General features: G+C 49.9%; 1 protein-coding gene across 1 annotated transcript; it reads right to left on the bottom strand.

Annotated features, from left to right (window-relative positions):
- Positions 1-7,437: 7,437 nt before the first annotated feature.
- Positions 7,438-16,584, bottom strand: REM1 (RRAD and GEM like GTPase 1). Its single transcript, XM_003411633.4, has 5 exons — positions 16,363-16,584; positions 14,896-15,281; positions 13,842-13,924; positions 9,609-9,810; positions 7,438-7,751 (listed from the first exon to the last, which is right to left on the bottom strand). The coding sequence occupies exons 2-5, from the start codon at positions 15,233-15,235 to the stop codon at positions 7,480-7,482; spliced, it is 897 nt and encodes a 298-aa protein (XP_003411681.2). The 5' UTR covers positions 15,236-15,281; positions 16,363-16,584; the 3' UTR covers positions 7,438-7,479.
- Positions 16,585-17,989: the final 1,405 nt, after the last annotated feature.

Genomic DNA, 17,989 nt, shown 5'->3' with positions numbered 1-17,989 from the left:
TGGGGTATTCATTCAGTGCCTATATCTCAGATTTGGGGAGATGTGTTGCTGGGGGGGTAGGAATAATTCTGAGGAAAGACCTCCATCTAGGAGCAGAGAGGGGTGTTTTCTGAAAGGTGGATGGAGACTTGCCCAGCAGAGATTTGAAGAAGTTGGTGCTCCTGCAGACAAGCAAGGACTTGAGGAAGGGAGGCAATGTCAGAATCTTGGTACAGCTCCCCAGTGCCCCCAACATCCCACTAGAGGGGCTCCCCTTTAATTTAGGACCTTCTCTACATATTCAAAGAAGCCCTGGTGGTGCAGTGGTTAAGCACTCACCTGCTAACCAGGAGGTCTGCAGTTCGAACCCACCAGCTGCCCCATGGAAGGAAGATGTAGTGGTCTGCTTTTGTAAAGATTACAGCCTTGGAAACTCTATGGGTTCGCTATGAGTCAGAATTGACTCAATGGCAGTGGGTTTTTTGGGTCTACATATTCATTAGAACAAGGCCGAAAGGGAAGAGTGAGGAGCTAGCCAGTGCCTTCCTCCATCCCTCACTCTACCCACTGTAGTGGGCAGATAATGGTTCCCCAAAGATATCCTCATACTAGTCCCTGGAACCTGTGAACATGTATGTTACATGGCAAAGGGGAATTAAGGTTATAGATGGAGTTAAGGTTGATAAGCAGGGAGATTATCCTGGATCATCTGGTTGGAGGCAATGTAATCGCAAGGGTGGAAGGGGAAGCAGAAGAGGGAGAACCAGAAAGATGGCATCATGAGGAGGATAGCCTGGTGTTGCTGGCTTTGAAGGTGGAGGAAGGGGGTCATGAGCTAAGGAAGGCAGTTGGCCTGTAGAAGCTGGAAAAGGCAAGGAAATGGATTCTCCTCTAGAGCCTATAGAAGGGAAGGCAGCCCTGGTAACACCTTTCCTTGCTGATGAAGTGAGACCTGTGTCAGACTTCTGTGGAACTTCTGTGGCACATCTGTATTGCTTTAAGGGACTAAGTTTATGGCAATATGTTACAGCAGCAATAGAAAACAATACACGACTAGGCCACCTGGAGGGGCCACGGGTAGGTGTGTTGGCCGACAGCCCCAGCAGAGATCCCAGTTTACCACCAGCATCAAGCTCCAGACACATGAGTGAAGACACCTCCAGACGATTCCAGGCCCCAACTGTCGAGTCACTCCAGTCCTTGAGTCTTCCTAGCTAGGGCCCCAGAGACAAGCTGTATGCACTTTGTCCTGCCCGAATTCATGACAAAAATCCATGAGCGTAATAAGTGTTTTATGTCACTAAGCTTTGGAGTGGTCTGTTATGCAGCAATAGTAACGGAAATAGGCACCCATCAGAAATCCACTGTCCTTTTCTTCTTCGCTGAGGCCCAATTTCTTCGCAGGTAGCTTTCCTCCCTCGTGTGGCCACGTAAGACTCTGTCCTCAGCTCAGGGCAAACCCTGATAAACCTAAGCCAAGGATTGGTTTAAAGGTGGCTGTGTGACCCGATTCTGGCCAAGAAGAACTGAAGGAAATTTTGCTAGAGGACTTCTGGGAAAGAGTTTCCTTGCTGATGAATGAGAAATGCCCAGAAAGAAACAGCTTTCTTGCTTTTATGGGACCTTGTCGTGTCTGCATTTGAGGCTTTGAACTAGAGTGTCCCAAGAATAAGCCGAGACCCAGAGGATGGCAGAGTGGAAAGACAGAAACCTTTACACATATGCTCAAAGAGGTATGTATAATGTTCATAACAGCATGTCTGTAATAGCAAATAATAATAAAAGTTCATCAACGGGAAAAAGGATGAATAAATCTTGTGTGCTCCTACAATGGAATATTATACAGCGATGAAAGGAATGAACTACAATTACATATATCAACATGAATAAATCTCATAAATATAACACTGAATGTAAAAAGCAAACTGTAGACATATCATATATTTAAGTGAAGTTTAAAAGCACGCAATACCGTGCTTCAGAGAACATATGTATGTACAAAGAAGTATAAAGAAATGCCCATGAATACACTAATAGCTACAACTTATTGAGTCTTATTGTGTGCAAAGCATCAGGCTAATAACATGCTGATCTGATTGAATTCTCACACCAACCTGTAGAGAGAGAGAGAGAGAGACTCTTAACATCCCCATTGTCCAGATGAGAAAACTGAGGCCTAGAGAGGTGAAGTAAATTACCCAGTGGCACATAGTGGTACATTCTTAAGTAGTGAAAGTCTTATTTAATCTTACATGATATGAATTATCACCCCAATTCCAAGATGATGGAACTGAGGCCTAGAGAGGTCCCAGGTCACAAAGAGACCAAATGCCCACTGTGGGATTTGAATTCAGCTCTCTTCCGGTTCCGAAGCTTGTGCTTTTCCACCAACACCTTGTTACAACCATGAAGCATGGGAATGTACGTGAACACACACACACATGCACATTCCAGATCGAACAGGGAAAACTACACGTTGTTGAACCCAAAGCTCCCATCCCATCTTTAATATTATTTTTAACTGAACCCTGAACTAAACAAATTGAAAGTAAACTTGTATATTTTTTCAAGCTGTTGAACTAGAATGTGCAAATATTTTTGAGACAATAACATAGAGAATTCTACCTTCACCTCTTCACTCTTAAATATTTTGATGTGCCTACGGTCATGGTAGAGCTGAGGGACTCTGAGTCTTTACAAAGCAACTGTAGATGAATTTTCCACGATACCTGCCCTTTCCTTCTCTTCTCCCTTCCCCTTCCCACTCTCAGCCAGGGCAGGGACAGGACCAGCTGTGACCCTCTTTATCTCCTTGCCTTCTTTGTACACCTTGTCAATGTTTGCTAAATGAAGGCATGAGACAGGTCCTGTGAGATGTTATTTTCCACCATGGGGGTCCCTGAGTGGAAGCCTCATGCTCCTGGCTGAGAAGGTGAAACTTTCCACCAAGTCTAGTGATCCTGGGTATCCAAGCAGCCTGGCTGAGTGTCTCGGCCTCCAGATCCAGACCGCCCTCATCTGATCTGGACCAGGCACTTTGTGCTCCTCCCCCACGGCAAGGGGGGACCCTCTGCCCTCTAAGAAGACTTGAAGGCCCCTGGGGAGACATTTGCCTTTCCAGGGCTTTATCATTTTTTCCATAACAGTCTCCTCCCTTCAAGGTGGAAAGTCCCAGCTGGTGGCTGTGGACATTCTCAATGTGTGTTTGTTCTCTGCCTTGCCCCAAGCCCTGGCAACAGGGTATAGGGCAAGGACACCTCCCCTTTTATACCAGCCTGTTCCTGACTTTTGGTACTAACAGATGGTGCAATATATAGGAGTCCTTAACACCATGGGACTGGACTTCCCTTGTCTGAATCCTGAATCTGCTATTTGCTAGCTGGGCAACCTCGGCAAGGTATTGAATCTCTCTGTGCTGCAGTTCCTTCACCTGAAAACAGGCATGGTGATTAATAATATTACCATTTTTTTTCCTCTAAATTTTATTTATTTCGTTGTTGTTGAGAATATACACAGCAAAACATACACCGATCCAACAGTTTCTACGTGTACAATTTAGTGACATTGATTACATTGTTCAAGTTGTGCAACCATTCTCACCTTCCTTTTCTGAGTTGTTCCGCCCTCATTAACATAAACTCACTGCTCCCTAAGCTTTCTGTCTAATCTTTTGAGTTGCTGTTGTCAATTTGATCCCATATAGATAGTTCTTAAAAGACCATAATTCTCAAGGCAGACATTTTTCACTAGTTAAGCTAGACTATTCAATTTTAAGGTGACTTCAGGGGATATTTTTGGTTTAGGGTTTAAAGATTACCCTAGGCTAATATTTCAGGGGTTCATCCACCCTCCATGACTCCAGAAAGTCTAGAGTCTATGAAAATTTGAAATTCTGTTCTGCATTTCCCCCCTTCTGATCAGGATTCTTCTATGGACTCTTTGATCAAAGTGTTCAGTAATGGTAGCTGGGCACCACCCAACTCTTCTGGTCTCATGGCAAAGGAGGCAGTTGTTCATGGGGGCAATTAGCCTCACATTCCATATCCTCTTCCTGTTCTGGACTCTCCTTCTTTCTCTGTTGTTCCAGGTGAATAGAGGCCAATTGTACCTTGGATGGCTGCTTGCAAGCTTTTAAGACCCCAGGCACCATGCAACAGACTAGGTGGTAGAGCCAAAGGACTAAACATGTTATTAGGCCAATCAACTGGGATGTTCCATGAAGCCATGGCCCTAAACCTCCAAACTGAGGAGCCAAATTTCATGAGGTGTTTGGTTGTACATAAGCAGCCTCAGAAGCAACCCTTTTTTTTATTGTCGTTGTAAACACGTCTATAATATTACCAGTTTTGAAGTTTTAACGAATTGATGTCTGAGAAGCACTTATAATAGCTCCTGGTGATGTAACTGTTTGTTGTTGTTATTATTATTATATCAACTTGGGAAATTCATGTCCTCGCTCGGTGCCTCAGTTTCCCCAACTGACCAATAAAGGGAGAAGTCCTTGCCTGTCTCTTGACAATCGATCTGGGTGTAAATCCTGACTACCTTTCTTGCTGTGTGGCCTTGGACAAATGTCTTGGCTTCTTTTAGCCATAATGTGTTCATCTATCAAATGATATTTTTTAAATAGAGGATTATAGTGGTGATGAAATGAGAAAGTGTGTACCACGCATGTAGCCAGAGAAGGAGCTAAAAAAAAAAAAAAAAGTTAACTATTATTATTTTTTTTAATGGAACCTTCTAAACTATAATGGCTGTGTCGCTGGGAGGAGTATTGTGGTTTTCTCACATGCTTTCCCAGCCATGTCTTGGTCACAGCCTCCTAGAAGTAGAGAGGTGAGGACAGAAAGGGCCATTTTACAGATTGGTTTTATCAATCCATTCAATAAGTATTTGCTGATCACTACTGTGAGCCAAGCAGTCTTGTAGGTGCTGGGGACAGAGCAGCACCAAGGGCCCTGCCTTCCTGGAGCTTTCATTCCTGTGCGGGAGACAGACAATAAACACATGAGTACGTAAGTATTCCATAGGAGTGCAGGTTTAATCCCTTTATTTTACACATGGGGAACCCGAGGCCCAAGGCGGCAAGAGATTTTCCTAAAGTCCTCTAGTGTCAGAGCAGGGCAAGGATGCACAAGCAGGTCTTCAGAGTCTAGGACATCTTATCTTTAACAAGCCCTCTTAAGCCAATGTCTTAAGATGTGGTAGTGGGAATCAATGTTTATTGAATTTTCCGAGACAAAGGAGTTGCAGTATACATCTTCAATCAATTAATTCTCACATCAAACTTCTCAGGGTGAAAATTGGCATGATCCATTTTAGAAATGGGAAAACTAAGGCAAAGAGAGATGGAGGAGAGCAGGGTTTGAACACAGACTCCCTGCTGGTTCAGGGCCTATCCCCAAAGCCACTTTGCTCTTCTGTCTCCATGGCTGCATACCCTTCCCCCAGCACAGTCTGTCTAGACCTTTCTTTTTTCCTCCCTTCCATTCTGGTCTGCACTATTCCTTCCACTCTCTGTGTGGCCCGGGGCAAGCCCTCTCCCTCTCTGGCCCTCAGTTTCTCCCATCTGTAAACTGAGGGGCATTGGATTGGATTATCTTCAGGGTCTTACCTGACTGCCCTGATTTTCAGCCTCTCGTCAGTTTGTAATTATTTTCATCACTTTTTGGTTTCCAGTGTGCCTTCAGTGAGCAGCATCCTGCCCCTTCTGGTTTGCCACCATCTCCCCAGAGCCTGGCACTGCACCCTATCCTTAGTAGGCCCTCAATAATATTTGTGGATGAAGGAAGGAGGGAATGGTGGTAAATGTCCTCAGTTTTCTCAAAGCCACCTCCTGTGCTCTCTCCCCAGCCCTTTTTCCTTTCTCAGCCTCTGGGCCTCCCCGCCCTCCCTCATTCTCCCGCCTTCTCTCCCTCTCACCTCCCAGGGCAGGCTCTAGCCCTCCATCCGGCCTGCATTTTCCGGGTTTGATATCATTTTTTCCACTCTCTCGGCTGCTGCCGGCTGCCTCTGCCAACTTTCCACAGCTATAGCCCCTCCCCCTCCCATCCGGACGGAAGGCCCAGACACTCAGCTTGGGGTAGGGGAACACTGTCCTCTTCCCCAGGCTGGGGTTGGGGTGGGAGAATATGTGCCATCACTGCCCCACTGGCATGACTCAGGGGTTGTGGCTGGAGGATATGGTTCACCTGTGCTTCAATCTTCCTTGGCATCACGTTAACAGGCCGGGATCTGGTTGCCCGTGGCTGGGACATGGCCCATGTGTGGGGCTGAAGTGTCTGGCGGGGAACTGGTTGGGGGCAGGGGTGTCAGGCGTCCGGGACACAATGGCCCAAGCCTTTTACATCTTGTTCTTCCCTCAAAGTAGTGACACCCTTCCCCTCGAGCTGGAAAATCCTGACCTGACCCCCAAGGCCCAGCCCTCTCCCAGCCAAGCAGGGCCCCTCACTGTCTCCTACCTCCCACACAGCCAAGGCAGGTCCAAGGAGGAGGCTGGGCTCTGGCATCTGGTCCTCACTGGCTGAGTGACCCTCTGGTGCTCACTCCCCCTCTCTGGGCTTCAGTTTCCACATCCGGAAAATAAATGAGTTGGACTACATTGAGGGTCCAACCTGGGGATTAATGGGTTGCATTTCAAGGCGTCCATGACCTCTTCTATGCAAAATTGCGCTTGCAAGTTCATTTTCCCAGGACTGTGGATATGTTAGGCATAGACTCTGGTCAAACAAGCCTGGGCTGGAATTCTGGCAGCTTCATTTATAGCGACTGTGTAATCTTGGGAGCATGCCTTCACCGTCCTGCGCCTCAGTTTCCTAATTAGTAAAACGGTGCTAATAGTAACGCCCTCCAGGTGTTGTGAAGATTACATAATACTTATGACAGCTTAGTACACAGAAACCCCAGCTATTACCTTGGCAGGATAAGTTGCCCAAGATTCTTTCCAGATAACATTTTGAGTCCATAATCTAAAAAAACGGGTCAGTGAGAAAACGGGTCACACTGAACCACAATTGTGCCCCACGGTGCCTCTCTCACAGACCTGAGGCAGGGGAATTGCATTATTTACCTCCATACCCAGTGGTTGGGAGAAGGGCCTGAGCACATAATTGGTTCAATTACTTTACTGATTGAACCTGACACTCAGACCAGCAGGCTAAACCCGTCTGCAGCCAGGGAAGATGGGATAAGAAGGCAGGAGGTGGAGACGCTCTGATCTGGTTTATGGTGGAGGCTTCTGAGGGTTGGCCAAAGTCCAAGGACATGAAAAATTTTTACAAAAAGTACCCACTGCGAAAAAAACCCTACTCTGTGCCCAACTTGAGGCTTCGGCTCCATACTCTGTCCAATTGCGTCCCCCTCTGGAGGAGTTCCTGAGGCTGCGGCAAGCTGGCAGGCCCACGATTAGGACTCCACGCAACCAAGCCTTTGCCCCTTGAAGGCATCTGCGGAGTCCAGGATGCACCCCAGTGTCCCTTACGCCCATGAGGACGGGGGGCCTCAGAGCACAGCCAGGTTGTGGCAGGACTTGGAGCGGGCCTTGAGTGCCCGGCGGCGGGCGCTACGGGCTGTCAGTCGTTCCAGGAAGCGGCGAGCGCGCTGGCCGAGGCTGGCCCGCCGTCGGGGCACTGGTGGCTCCCGGGCCGCACTGCCCCGGCGGCGCAAGCGCAGTTGGCGCACCACGCCCTCGAAGAGCTCGGCCACGTTGTGCTGCAGGGTGGCTGACGTCTCGATGAACTTGCAGTCGAACACCACAGCGCAGGCGCGGCCCTCTGGTGGGCGGGGTCAGGTGAGCGGGGCGGAGCCATAGCCGGAAGGCGGAGATAGAGGTAGGAAGAGAAGTATTCAGTCTCGACTCAAGCGGTTTTTCCTGTGCTTGTGTGCGTGTTAGGTAGGCCTTGTGGCTGGTGCCGGGCGCTCAGAGATAAATTAGACCCGGCTTTGAGGAGTTAGTTCACAGGCTTGTGATTGATACTGGAACTGGGCCTAGAAGGATGCGTGGGTGTTCACCTCCGTGGCAGCAGAATGAGGCTGGGAAGACAGGGAGGCTGGGACCAGCAGATACGGAAGGGCCTTGAATACTAGGCAAGGGGTCTGACCTACTGGGCCTCAGAATTACCTGGGGAAGCTGGTTAAAAGGCAGATTCCTGGGCCCACTCCCAGGGATTCTGATTCAGTACGTCTGGGAAGCTGCATTTTACCAAAAGCTGGAGATGATGTTGCAGTTTCCCGGGATGGCTACCCACTAGGAGGAGACCTTGGTATCATAGTGGTTAAGTGCTGCGGCTGCTAACCAAAAGGTCGGCAGTTTGAATCCACCAGGCGCTCCTTGGAAACTCTATGGGGCAGTTCTACTCTGTTCTATAGGTCGCTCTGAGTCGGAATCGACTCGACGGCAGTGGGTTTGTCTGGGTTACCCAGTAGGAATAGGGGGGCAGTGGTGGTTCGTAGTAGAATTCTCGCCTTCCATGAGGGATGCCCGGGTCCCATTTCTGGCCGAGCGTGCAGCCACCAACTGTCAGCGGAGGCTTGCGTGTTGCTATAATGCTGAACAGGCTTCGGTGGAGCTTCTAGACTAAAAGGGACTGGGAAGAAAGGCCTAGGAACCTACTTCTGAAAAATCAGCCAGTAAAAACCCTGTGGATCACGACGGTCTGATCTCGTTGTACATGGGGTTGCCATGAGTCAGTGGCCGATTTGATGGCAGCTAAGAACAACAATAGCCCACTAACCATTGGCCTTCTATCTCCAGAATACCACTGGGCTGGGAGGCAGGACCCTAGGATCTAGTGCTTACTGGCTGGTAACCCTGTAGAAATGGCTTCCCCTTTCTGGGCCTCAGTTTTCGTATTTGCAAGTTGAAGGAGTTGTACTAACATGAGAACTGATTAAATCTGAGAAGTGTTGGTTTAGATGTTACTCTGTGGGTAGGGCTATTTTAAGATCTTTACGGGCCCCACCTGACATCATATCAAACATATTAAAATGTTTCTCATCCTGCTTTAAATATAATTTATGTGTAACTTTAAAAAAGTTTTCATTTGCAGTTGCTGGCTGACACAGCATTATGCTTTTTAGATAATTAAAGCTTTGTGGATTTTGAATTTAAAAATTTTCACTGTATTTTGGAGCCCATGACTGTTTTTTGTAGGTCTCAAATGTAAGCCCTTGAAAAGCCTGTAAGCACTGGACCTATCATGTCTGGTGGATAAAGTGTCTCTAACCAAGGGCATGGGGGAGCCAGAGGTGATTTTTTTAAGCAAAGAAGTGACTGAGGTCAGATCTGGTTTTGGAAAACCCTGGCAGCTGGTGAAGAGGACCAGTTGAGTGCGGATAGAGAAGTACGGGGGCTGGCCCAGGCTGGAGGAGGTGTCAGGGTAGGGCAGAAGCTGTGGGCCTAGAAGGAGTGGGATGTGGGATCAAGGGAGGTGGATCTGACAGGGCTTCCGGACTGATTGCGGCAGGGTGAGGGAGGAGAAAGGAATGGTGCCTAGCTCAGGCTTAGGCGACAGATGCAGAATGCTTATAAAGTCATTACCCAAGTGGTCCAGGAGACAGGCACTGAGATGGACAAGAAGCAGTGACAATGGGGCCTCAAGGAAGACAGAGGAGGGTGGGTGAGGGCTCACCTTCCACGGAGACTTCCCGGCAGCGCACCAGGTCTGCTTTGTTGCCCACAAGGATGATGGGCACGTGGTCAGCCTGATGTGTGCGTCGCAGCTGAATGCGGAGCTCAGAGGCGCTCTCGAAGCTGCCTCGGTCCGCGATGGAGTACACGATGATGTAGGCGCTGCCCACCTGCAGGCACAACTCCTGGCTCCAGCTTTCATCCTGTGGAGGGGAGACCCCAGGCCATCTCCTCAGAGGGTGCCTAGTCCCTGGCTGGGGAAGGTGGGGGCTGGGGTGGGGGAGAGACTGAGGTTTATACTTTGAACACTTTGAGGGACAAATTCTGCCGTAATTCTCTGTGTCACCTTGGGAAAGCCACTGCTCCTCTTTGAGCCTTAGTTTCTCTGCTTGAAAAATTAGGCTAATGACACTGCCTCGCTGCATTCTCTCGTTCATTCATTCCTTCTGTAGGCTGAGTACTGGAGACAAGAGATTGACTTGTGCCCTTGCTTCCCCTGCCTGCTAGGGAGGATTTGGGCATTGTCTATTCAGTTCCTTTGTCTGGTTTCTGAGGAGAATTCTTCCTTCCCAGACGATTCTGTTGGGCTTCACAATCCAGAATTAAGAGAAAAGAGAAAGAGAGAGAAGTAGGACAGGAGACTCATCTCAGGGGGAGGCATTTTTCAGAGGAGTTTTGAAGAGAGATGAAGGAGTAACTGTGGAGTATAAGAAGAGGGAGTAGAAGGAGTGAGAGGCAAGGGGCATTTTAAGAAGTAGGATCTTTTCAAGCTATTTGACCACAGCAAGGAAAAAACTTGAGTAATTTTGATATATCCTTTTGTTGATAATCTTTTGTCAGTGAGAACACTCTGAGACTGGACTCCTTGGGTAACAACTTTATAAATGTTTCATGACACAGGCCCTGTCCCTCATGTAAATGAAGAGTTATAATGTGATAAGTAACATTAAGTATGATAAGCACATTAAGAGAGGCTAGGCAAGTGGCTGGGTGGAGTCATGAGGGTGCAGTGGGGAGGCCAGAAGAAGGAAACCTAGCAGAATGTGGGGGAGCTTCACAGTGGACTTGTGAGTTAGGCTTTAAAGATGAGCCAGATGAACAGGAAAGAAGAAATTCCAGACAAAGGGAACAGCCAGAGCTTTTGGGAGAAGAAGCCAGAAGAGCTTTCTGATATCCAAATAAGATAAATGAATATGAAAGCATCAGATTCATGGTCAACATCATCATCAAAGAGGGTAGGTTGTCAGTAACCATACTGATCTATCCATAGGCCAGATAACCTTGGACTGCAATCAGACAGACATGGGTTCTCATTCTGGCCTCAATTTGATTGAGGACAGGTTTCTTACTCCCTCTGGGGCTCAGTTTCCCCATATGAAGAGAGAGAGGGTAGGTCTAGACCATTACTTCATTTGTTCTACAAATATTTATAGAAGATTCTCTGCATGTTAGAATCACAAAAGCCAACTGATGCATGAATTGGTGGGTAAGAATCTCTTCGGATTGTGATTAAAATTATAGATCCCAAGACTCTACTTTGAGAGGTTGTGATTCATTACGTCTGGGGCAAGGTCTGAGAATCTGATTTTTAATATTCTCTCCAGGTGCCCCTGGTGGTCACCTGGGTTAGGGCACTCATGGATGAGCCAAAGGCCTACCCACTCTGTCATATTCTGCCTCTCTGATATCAAAGAATTCCATCGGGTTTAGGATGGAAGGATGGATGCTTATTCCAATGGGGATGCCACTGTTGTAGACCCTCTTCAGGAACTACCTTCACAGCCATTGGTATGGCCCAGCTTCCCCATCTTACTGGTAGGAAAACCAAAGACCAGAGAAGAAGAGATAACTTTCTCAAGGCCATACAGCAAGCTGGGTGCGAGTCCAAGTTCATGCTTTCTAGTCCAGTACTCTTCCCACGTCTTCCAAATGGGACTCCTGGTCTGATCACTTTCCTTATTCACTAGACTCTGCCTCATAGGATTGTCAACTGCATCCAAAAATCAGATCCTCCCTCACCAGCCTGTGGGCTCCATGAGGGTTGGGGACATGTCTGCCTTATTCACCACTGTGTCTACAGTGTCCTGGCCCATGATAGATGCTTAGCAAGTATTTCTGAATGAACAAATGAGTGAAGGAATGAAACCTCAGCAGAAGGTTCTGAGGGTGATGCTCCAAATGGGGATAGGGTGGTGCAGTCGTAGTGCATACGTGGGCAGGCTCTAGGGTCTTATAGACCTGGATTTGACTCTTACTTGCTATCTAAGAACTTTGGACACATTATTTAACCTCTCTGAGCTTCAGTTAGAGGTCCCTGGGTGGCACAAGTGGTTTGTGCTCGACCACTAATGGCAAGGTTGGTGGTTTGAACCTGCCCAGAAGTGCCATGGAAGAAAGGCCTGGTGATCTGCTTCAATAAAGATTACAGCCAATTACAAGGCCAAGAGACAGAAAGGTCCACATAAACCAGAGACTACACCAGCCTGAGACCAGAAGAACTAGATGGTGCCCGGCTATAACCGATGACTGGCCTGACAGGGAACACAACAGAGAACCCCTGAGGGAACAGGAGAGCAGTGGGATGCAGACCCCAAATTCTCATAAAAAGACCAGACTTAATGGTCTGACTGAGACTAGAAGGACCCCGGCGGTCATGGCCCCCAGGCCTTCTGTTATCTCAGGACAGGAACCATTCCCGAAGCCAACTCTTCAGACAGGGATTTGACTGGACAATGGGATAGAAAAAGATGCTGGTGAAGAATGAGCTTCTCGGATCAAGTAGACACTTGAGACTATGTTGGCATTTCCTGTCTGGAGGGGAGATGAGAGGGCAGAGGGGGTTAGAAGCTGGTGGAATGGACACTATGAGAGAGAGTGGAGGGAAGGAGCAGGCTGTCTCATTAGAGGGAGAGCGATTAGGAGTATATAGCTAGGTGTATATAAATTTTTGTATGAGAGACTGAGTTGATTTCTAAACTTAAAGCACAATAAAAAAAAAAAAAAAGATTACAGCCAAGAAAACCCTGTGGAGCTAAGTTCTACTCTGTAACACATGGGGTCACCATGAGTTGGAATCGAATCAATGGCAGTGGGTTTGGTTTTTGGTTTAAGCTTCAGTCTTCTTATCAGTAGACTGGGAATCAGAACATGCATTGTGTTTTTGTTTTGATTGAGTGTCGGTATATATGTCCAACACTTAGCACAGGAGCTGACACTTAGGAAGAGGGTACTCCTAAATGTCAGCTGCTGTTGGGAAAATCGTCATCTTCATGATTATTATGCTCATCTGGACCTGGGTTTGTTTTTATGCTTGTTAAAAGGAGTTGGCCACATAGCTCCTTCATCCCTTCTCTGTGCCTGTCACTAGAGCTGTCAACCATGCTTGTCAATCACCAACACTGCCCTCCTAAGCCACACCCTGTGGGCAGGCATCCCTGGGCATTAGGAGAGGGGGTCTACCCCTCAGAGAGATGGGATCCCAGGTGAATTTTAGATCCTTCTCTTGGCTTAGATGCATCTCCTTAAAGTTCTACAATGAGCATGTATTACCTGTATAACAAGAAAAAAGAAAACCCAACAAGAAAAGAAAGGAAAAGGAGCCTAATAGGGGCATCTCCCTGGCTGCTACTCTCTTCCTGCTCCGCAAGGGGCTAAGGAAGGACAAGGTAACCTTTGGTTTCCTCTTTTACCAGCTCTCTAGTTATGATTAATAACAATTATCATTACTACAATTCTCCCCCTCTGTTCAGCATTTTTTCATGCTCCAAACTGACCACCTGTGTGCAATTGCACGAGAACTTTGTAAAACCACCTGATGAGGAAGGCAGGAATAATCGACCCCATTTATGAGATGAGAAAACTGAAACCCAGAGCGGGTAAGTCAATTGGACAAAGTCACAAAACTGGTAAGAAAAAGAAAGGGGTTCAACCTCAGGCATTTGGGTGCCAAATCTAGTGTTCCTTCCTCTGTACAAAGTGGGTGGGTCAGGTGGGAGGAGGGGTCAGTAAGGAGGGGAAGAAGCACATCCTGGTAAGGCCACAGGGAAGGAACCAGCAGAGTTAGAAAAGGGGGTCAAAGTCATGAAGTTCTTCTCTCCTTGGCTGGAAAGCTGCTTAGGGGCTGTGGGTTTTGGGGGTACTGGGGATGGCCCCCACCCCATCCCTGGTCTGTGGCATCCCAGGAGGGGATAGGTCAGGTACTAGGCACAGTACCTTGACTCCCCTTGTGCCATACCAGTTTCTCAGCCTCCCAGGTGTCCACGACCACCAGTGTGGTGTCCTCCCCATCCACTGTGAGGGTCCTCTTGTATACATCTTCTGCAAGTGAGGGAAGAGCCAGATTTCAGGGAGGAGGCCAGGGGAGGAAGCTCCCCTGCCTGGTAGGAAGCTCTACCAGGAGCCCATATATCCCCAGCTGCTAGCACAGTGCCTCGCACATAGTCGGTACTTAGGAAGCTTTCGCTGGCTTGGTTGAGTAAGTGTGGGGTGGTGGGGTTAAAGTTAGGCTGGCAATTCTCTTAGTCCTGCTCTGTCCCTGACTGTGGGCTTTAGGCAGATCATATTACCCTCTCCGGGCCTCAGTCTCCCTCTCTGTAACACGTACAGGTGTACATGTGCACACCTTTCATGTGTTCTCACTCTCAGGAGGGTCAAGGCTGGAGAAAGGGCATGGTTGGAGTGTCTCCACCTTCTCTCTGCTCTTAACTACTCCCCTCTCCACCCACCTGATGTCCTCTCAGCCAGCCCTGCAGGGGCCCACCTTCCTTTCCCGAGTCAGGTCCCCAGACCCTGTCACTCTCTCAGCTCACTGCCTTTCTTGGGAATAAGGGAACCCAGGGCCCAGAACTTGGGGTTTTGGAGCTTCCACTGGGGCAGGATCTTAGTTTTGCTGCCAGCTGTGGTGGCCATGGATGGTGTCTATGGGACTGGGAGCTGGGGCTGGGAGTTCCTGAGCTGGGCAGAAGCCCATCATTTCTTGACACTTTAGAGATTCATGGAACTCAGTATTGCTCCCTTTATGACATGGAAATGAATCATACGCCTGTTATCCACAAGAAATTGGCAAAATCCTTGCTCACTATTCCAGGACTTTCCCTCCCCTAGACCATAGCGCAGATTGTGCCCTGTGCAACTCTTGGGAGCACCACTCACTTCATAATCTATGTGAATGATGGCCCTTGGAGTTGATCAGTGCATAACTTGTACAGCTGTTCTTGGCAGCCCTATGCCCTGGTGACAGGTCTTTCACTCCTTTGGCCACACCACAGCCCAGCCCACAGGGTCTGTACCTCCCAGCTGTTCATGGAGGTCCCGCTCTTGCTTCCCTGCAAAGAGGCTGGCCAGGCTGGTCTTCCCTACACCAGGATCTCCAAGCAGCACCACGCGATAGAGGGCCTCCCAGGAGCCTTCAGAGTCGCTGGATTCAGAGGACCAGTCATTAGGAGCAGGTGATGGGGTCCGAGCAGGAGGGTTGAGGGAGGCTGATTGGCCCAACCGGGCATGCGGGGATTCGGTTGAGAGCTCTGTGCACAGGAGGCCAGGCCGGTGGCCCCGGGGGGAGAGGGGCAGCGGAGTGCTGGCTCGACGACGCAAGGGGGTCTTTGCTTCCTGCTGGGTGTTCAGTGTCATCCTGGGGGGTGGTGCTTTGCTCTTTCTTTCCTTTCTTCCTTCTTTCCTTTGTGAGCAAGAAGGAGCAACAAATGAGCCAGGTGCCTGAGCCCCTTCCCCTGTAGGGTTCTGGTGAGCTTCTGGGACGGCTTCCTCCAGAGTCCCTCTTCAAATGGGAGAAGAGGGCACCTCTGCTCCTTGGGGTGGAGTTTTCTGGTTTCAGGCCCAGGGAAAACCTGGGATGGGGTGAGTGCGCAAGTTGTGAAGATACACATGCGTGTACACTCAGAGGTCATTTTCTGTGCCTTGGGGATGACCCACCCCGGGATGACACGCAGGCAGAAAGGCAGCACTGAGGTCACACACACACACACACACACACACACGCACACACACACACACGCACACACACACACACACACACACGGTGTACACAGGGCTCTCCCTCTTGTTCATGAAGCCCAGGACTGGCAAGTGCCCCCAGTCCAGCTGAAAGGCGCTAGTGTCCCGAATTGCCCCCGTCCGCCCTTCACCAGCGATCTCTTCCCCACCAGGGGAGGGTCGAGAGGGTAGATGGTGAGTGTTGGGGGTGGAGGATGGGTGGGTGGCTCACTTCTGCTGCCGAATCCCACACGGACTGAGGAGGAGGCAGGGCAAAGTGGGTTGGTGCCCCAGAGGGAGAAGGGCCTGGGGGTTCCTTTGGCTGTAACTTTAGAGTCTTGGTGCCATGGGAACAGCATGGCCGGCCCGCCTCCTGCGTGAAAAATTCAGGAGCGGTTGGCTAGCCGGCCTCCAGCTGCTGTCGGGGGCGGGGGCTGCGAGAGGGTCGGGCCCCAGGTTTGGTGACAGGACAGGGTCCTGGTGGGGAGGTAGGAAGCCCGTAGGGCCAGGGAAAAAAATTGCCATTCCTGGAGTTTGGGTCCGATCTTTCCCAGCCCGAGGGTCCTGGATGTGAGCTCCCCCGATCGCGGGCGTTCCTTGTCCGAGACTACTAAACCTTCCCGGCCCCAGGTCCGAGGACCTTCAATCCCGGGGAGAGGGTTCGGGGCCCCCTTTGCTCCTGACTGCGCGGCAGCGCCCTCGTGCAGGCGCCTGGATAACTCCGCTCCAACTCGACTAACTCAGCGGCGGGTTGCGCGGGGCTTTACCTGGAGGTGGGGAGGGGTTCAGGGTCCGGGCCACCTCCGCTGCGGGTTGCTCCAGGCTGTACCACCCGCCTCAACGCACAGCCGGTCGGGCTTGTCCTGCCCCGCCGCTCTGGCCGGGGGAGGAGCCACCCACCCAGCCCATCCAGCCCCACCCATTAGGACAGCCCCGGGGTACCCGCCCCAAGGCCTCGGTCGCGCGCTGACTTTTCTTAGTGAGCTTAGCTCAGTTGACCTGCCTCAAGTCCAGTCCCGGGGTGGGGGGTGCGAGAGAAGAAGGAAGGATGGGGGTCAGGATTCTTGAGTCTCGACCCCCCTCTGCACCCACACCTATCCACTCCATCGGTGGGTCCCCACCATCTTTAACCCTCACAGTAACCACAAGAGCGGCTTGTTGAATGTTCAGATTCTCAAGTCACACTCTCAAGAGGCGGATTTAGCAGTGCTGGAGCCCGGTATTCAGGAACCCGTCTTAAACAAGTGTCCCACGTGATTCTGATGCGGGTAGTTGGTGGACCTACTTTGAGAAATTCTGCTCTGGGTGGGAGATTAATTTTGGGAAGTGGCTTGCGGGAGGAGGGAGCCCAGGAAGTTTGCACCGAAGAATTCTGAATATCTTATTCTGGCATCATTTGTTCATTCATTCACCAAATACCCTCCCAAAGGTAAGCACCAGTTACGCTGCGGGGCTTTCCTGTGCCCCGGGAGACCACCGCCGTCTCCTCTCTGAGGAATGAATGTTTGCCGAGCACTTGCCCTGTGCCTGGCGTGGTTGTGAGCACTTTGCCTGGACTGATAGCTCGTTTAATCTTCACACAGCGCTAAGAGGATGAGCAGACTGAGGTTTCGCCGGCCCGGGGCCCAGGTCTTTGCCTGCTAGTCAGCTGTCCCTTTCCATCATGGTCCGTGGCTCCTGATCTTCCCAGGGATGTGGGAGGAGGAAAGAGACACTGTGATCTCTGTCTGAAGTGGGCTGTAGGGACCTGGTGATGTTGGCCACCATGGGGCCAGCATCCAGGCTTTTTGAGTGGGAGGTGAGGGCTTGCTTTAGGCTATGTGTGGAACCCTTGGAGACCAGGCTGTACCTCTGGATGGGGTTCATTGTCATGGCTGAGGAGGTTCAGGTGTCTAACTCGGAACAATACCCACAGCAGCCTGGCAAACTGGCTCAGCCTCCGCAGGGTCCTGGGCAAACACCTAAACTCCTCATGCCTGGCTTCTGCCCCTGGCCCCACTCTCTGAGCTTCCCTGTCCCACCTGCAAGATGGACTGTGAGCAGAGCAGCACTGTTCATTGTCCAGGATCTAGGTGACTTGGCTTAGAGTCCCAGCTCTACAGCTCAGTTCCTGTGTGGCTTTGGGCAAGTCACTTCCCCTCTTTGCGTTTCAGTTTCTTTATTTAAAATCCAAATCTGAATAGGTTACAAGTTTCATTTGTCTACAATCCCGAAGTCCATACTTGGTATTCACGCTCTGGCTCTTCTGTCCTCTGCAGATTCATTTCAATTTCAACCTCTCCTCCCAGCAGACCCCTTGCTCTGGCCATGCCCCACTCTTCCAGGCACATTCTGATCCTTCTCCCAGGAACGCTCTCTCCCCCACTCATCTTTCCCGATGCAACTCAGATGCCT

Source organism: Loxodonta africana, chromosome 24 (assembly GCF_030014295.1).
Source record: "Loxodonta africana isolate mLoxAfr1 chromosome 24, mLoxAfr1.hap2, whole genome shotgun sequence".
Classification (NCBI taxonomy): Eukaryota; Metazoa; Chordata; class Mammalia; order Proboscidea; family Elephantidae; genus Loxodonta; species Loxodonta africana.
The sequence above is the reverse complement of the archived record's forward strand: the minus strand, read 5'-3'. Positions and strand labels throughout refer to the sequence as shown.

Coding starts and splice junctions, on each gene's coding strand:
- REM1 (XM_003411633.4), bottom strand. CDS start 15,235: ATGACACTGAACACCCAGCAGGAAGCAAAGACCCCCTTGCGTCGTCGA. Junction 13,925..14,895: donor CCTCCATGAACAGCTGGGAG/GTACAGACCCTG, acceptor CCTCACTTGCAG/AAGATGTATACAAGAGGACC. Junction 9,811..13,841: donor CCTGGGAGGCTGAGAAACTG/GTATGGCACAAG, acceptor TCCCCTCCACAG/GATGAAAGCTGGAGCCAGGA.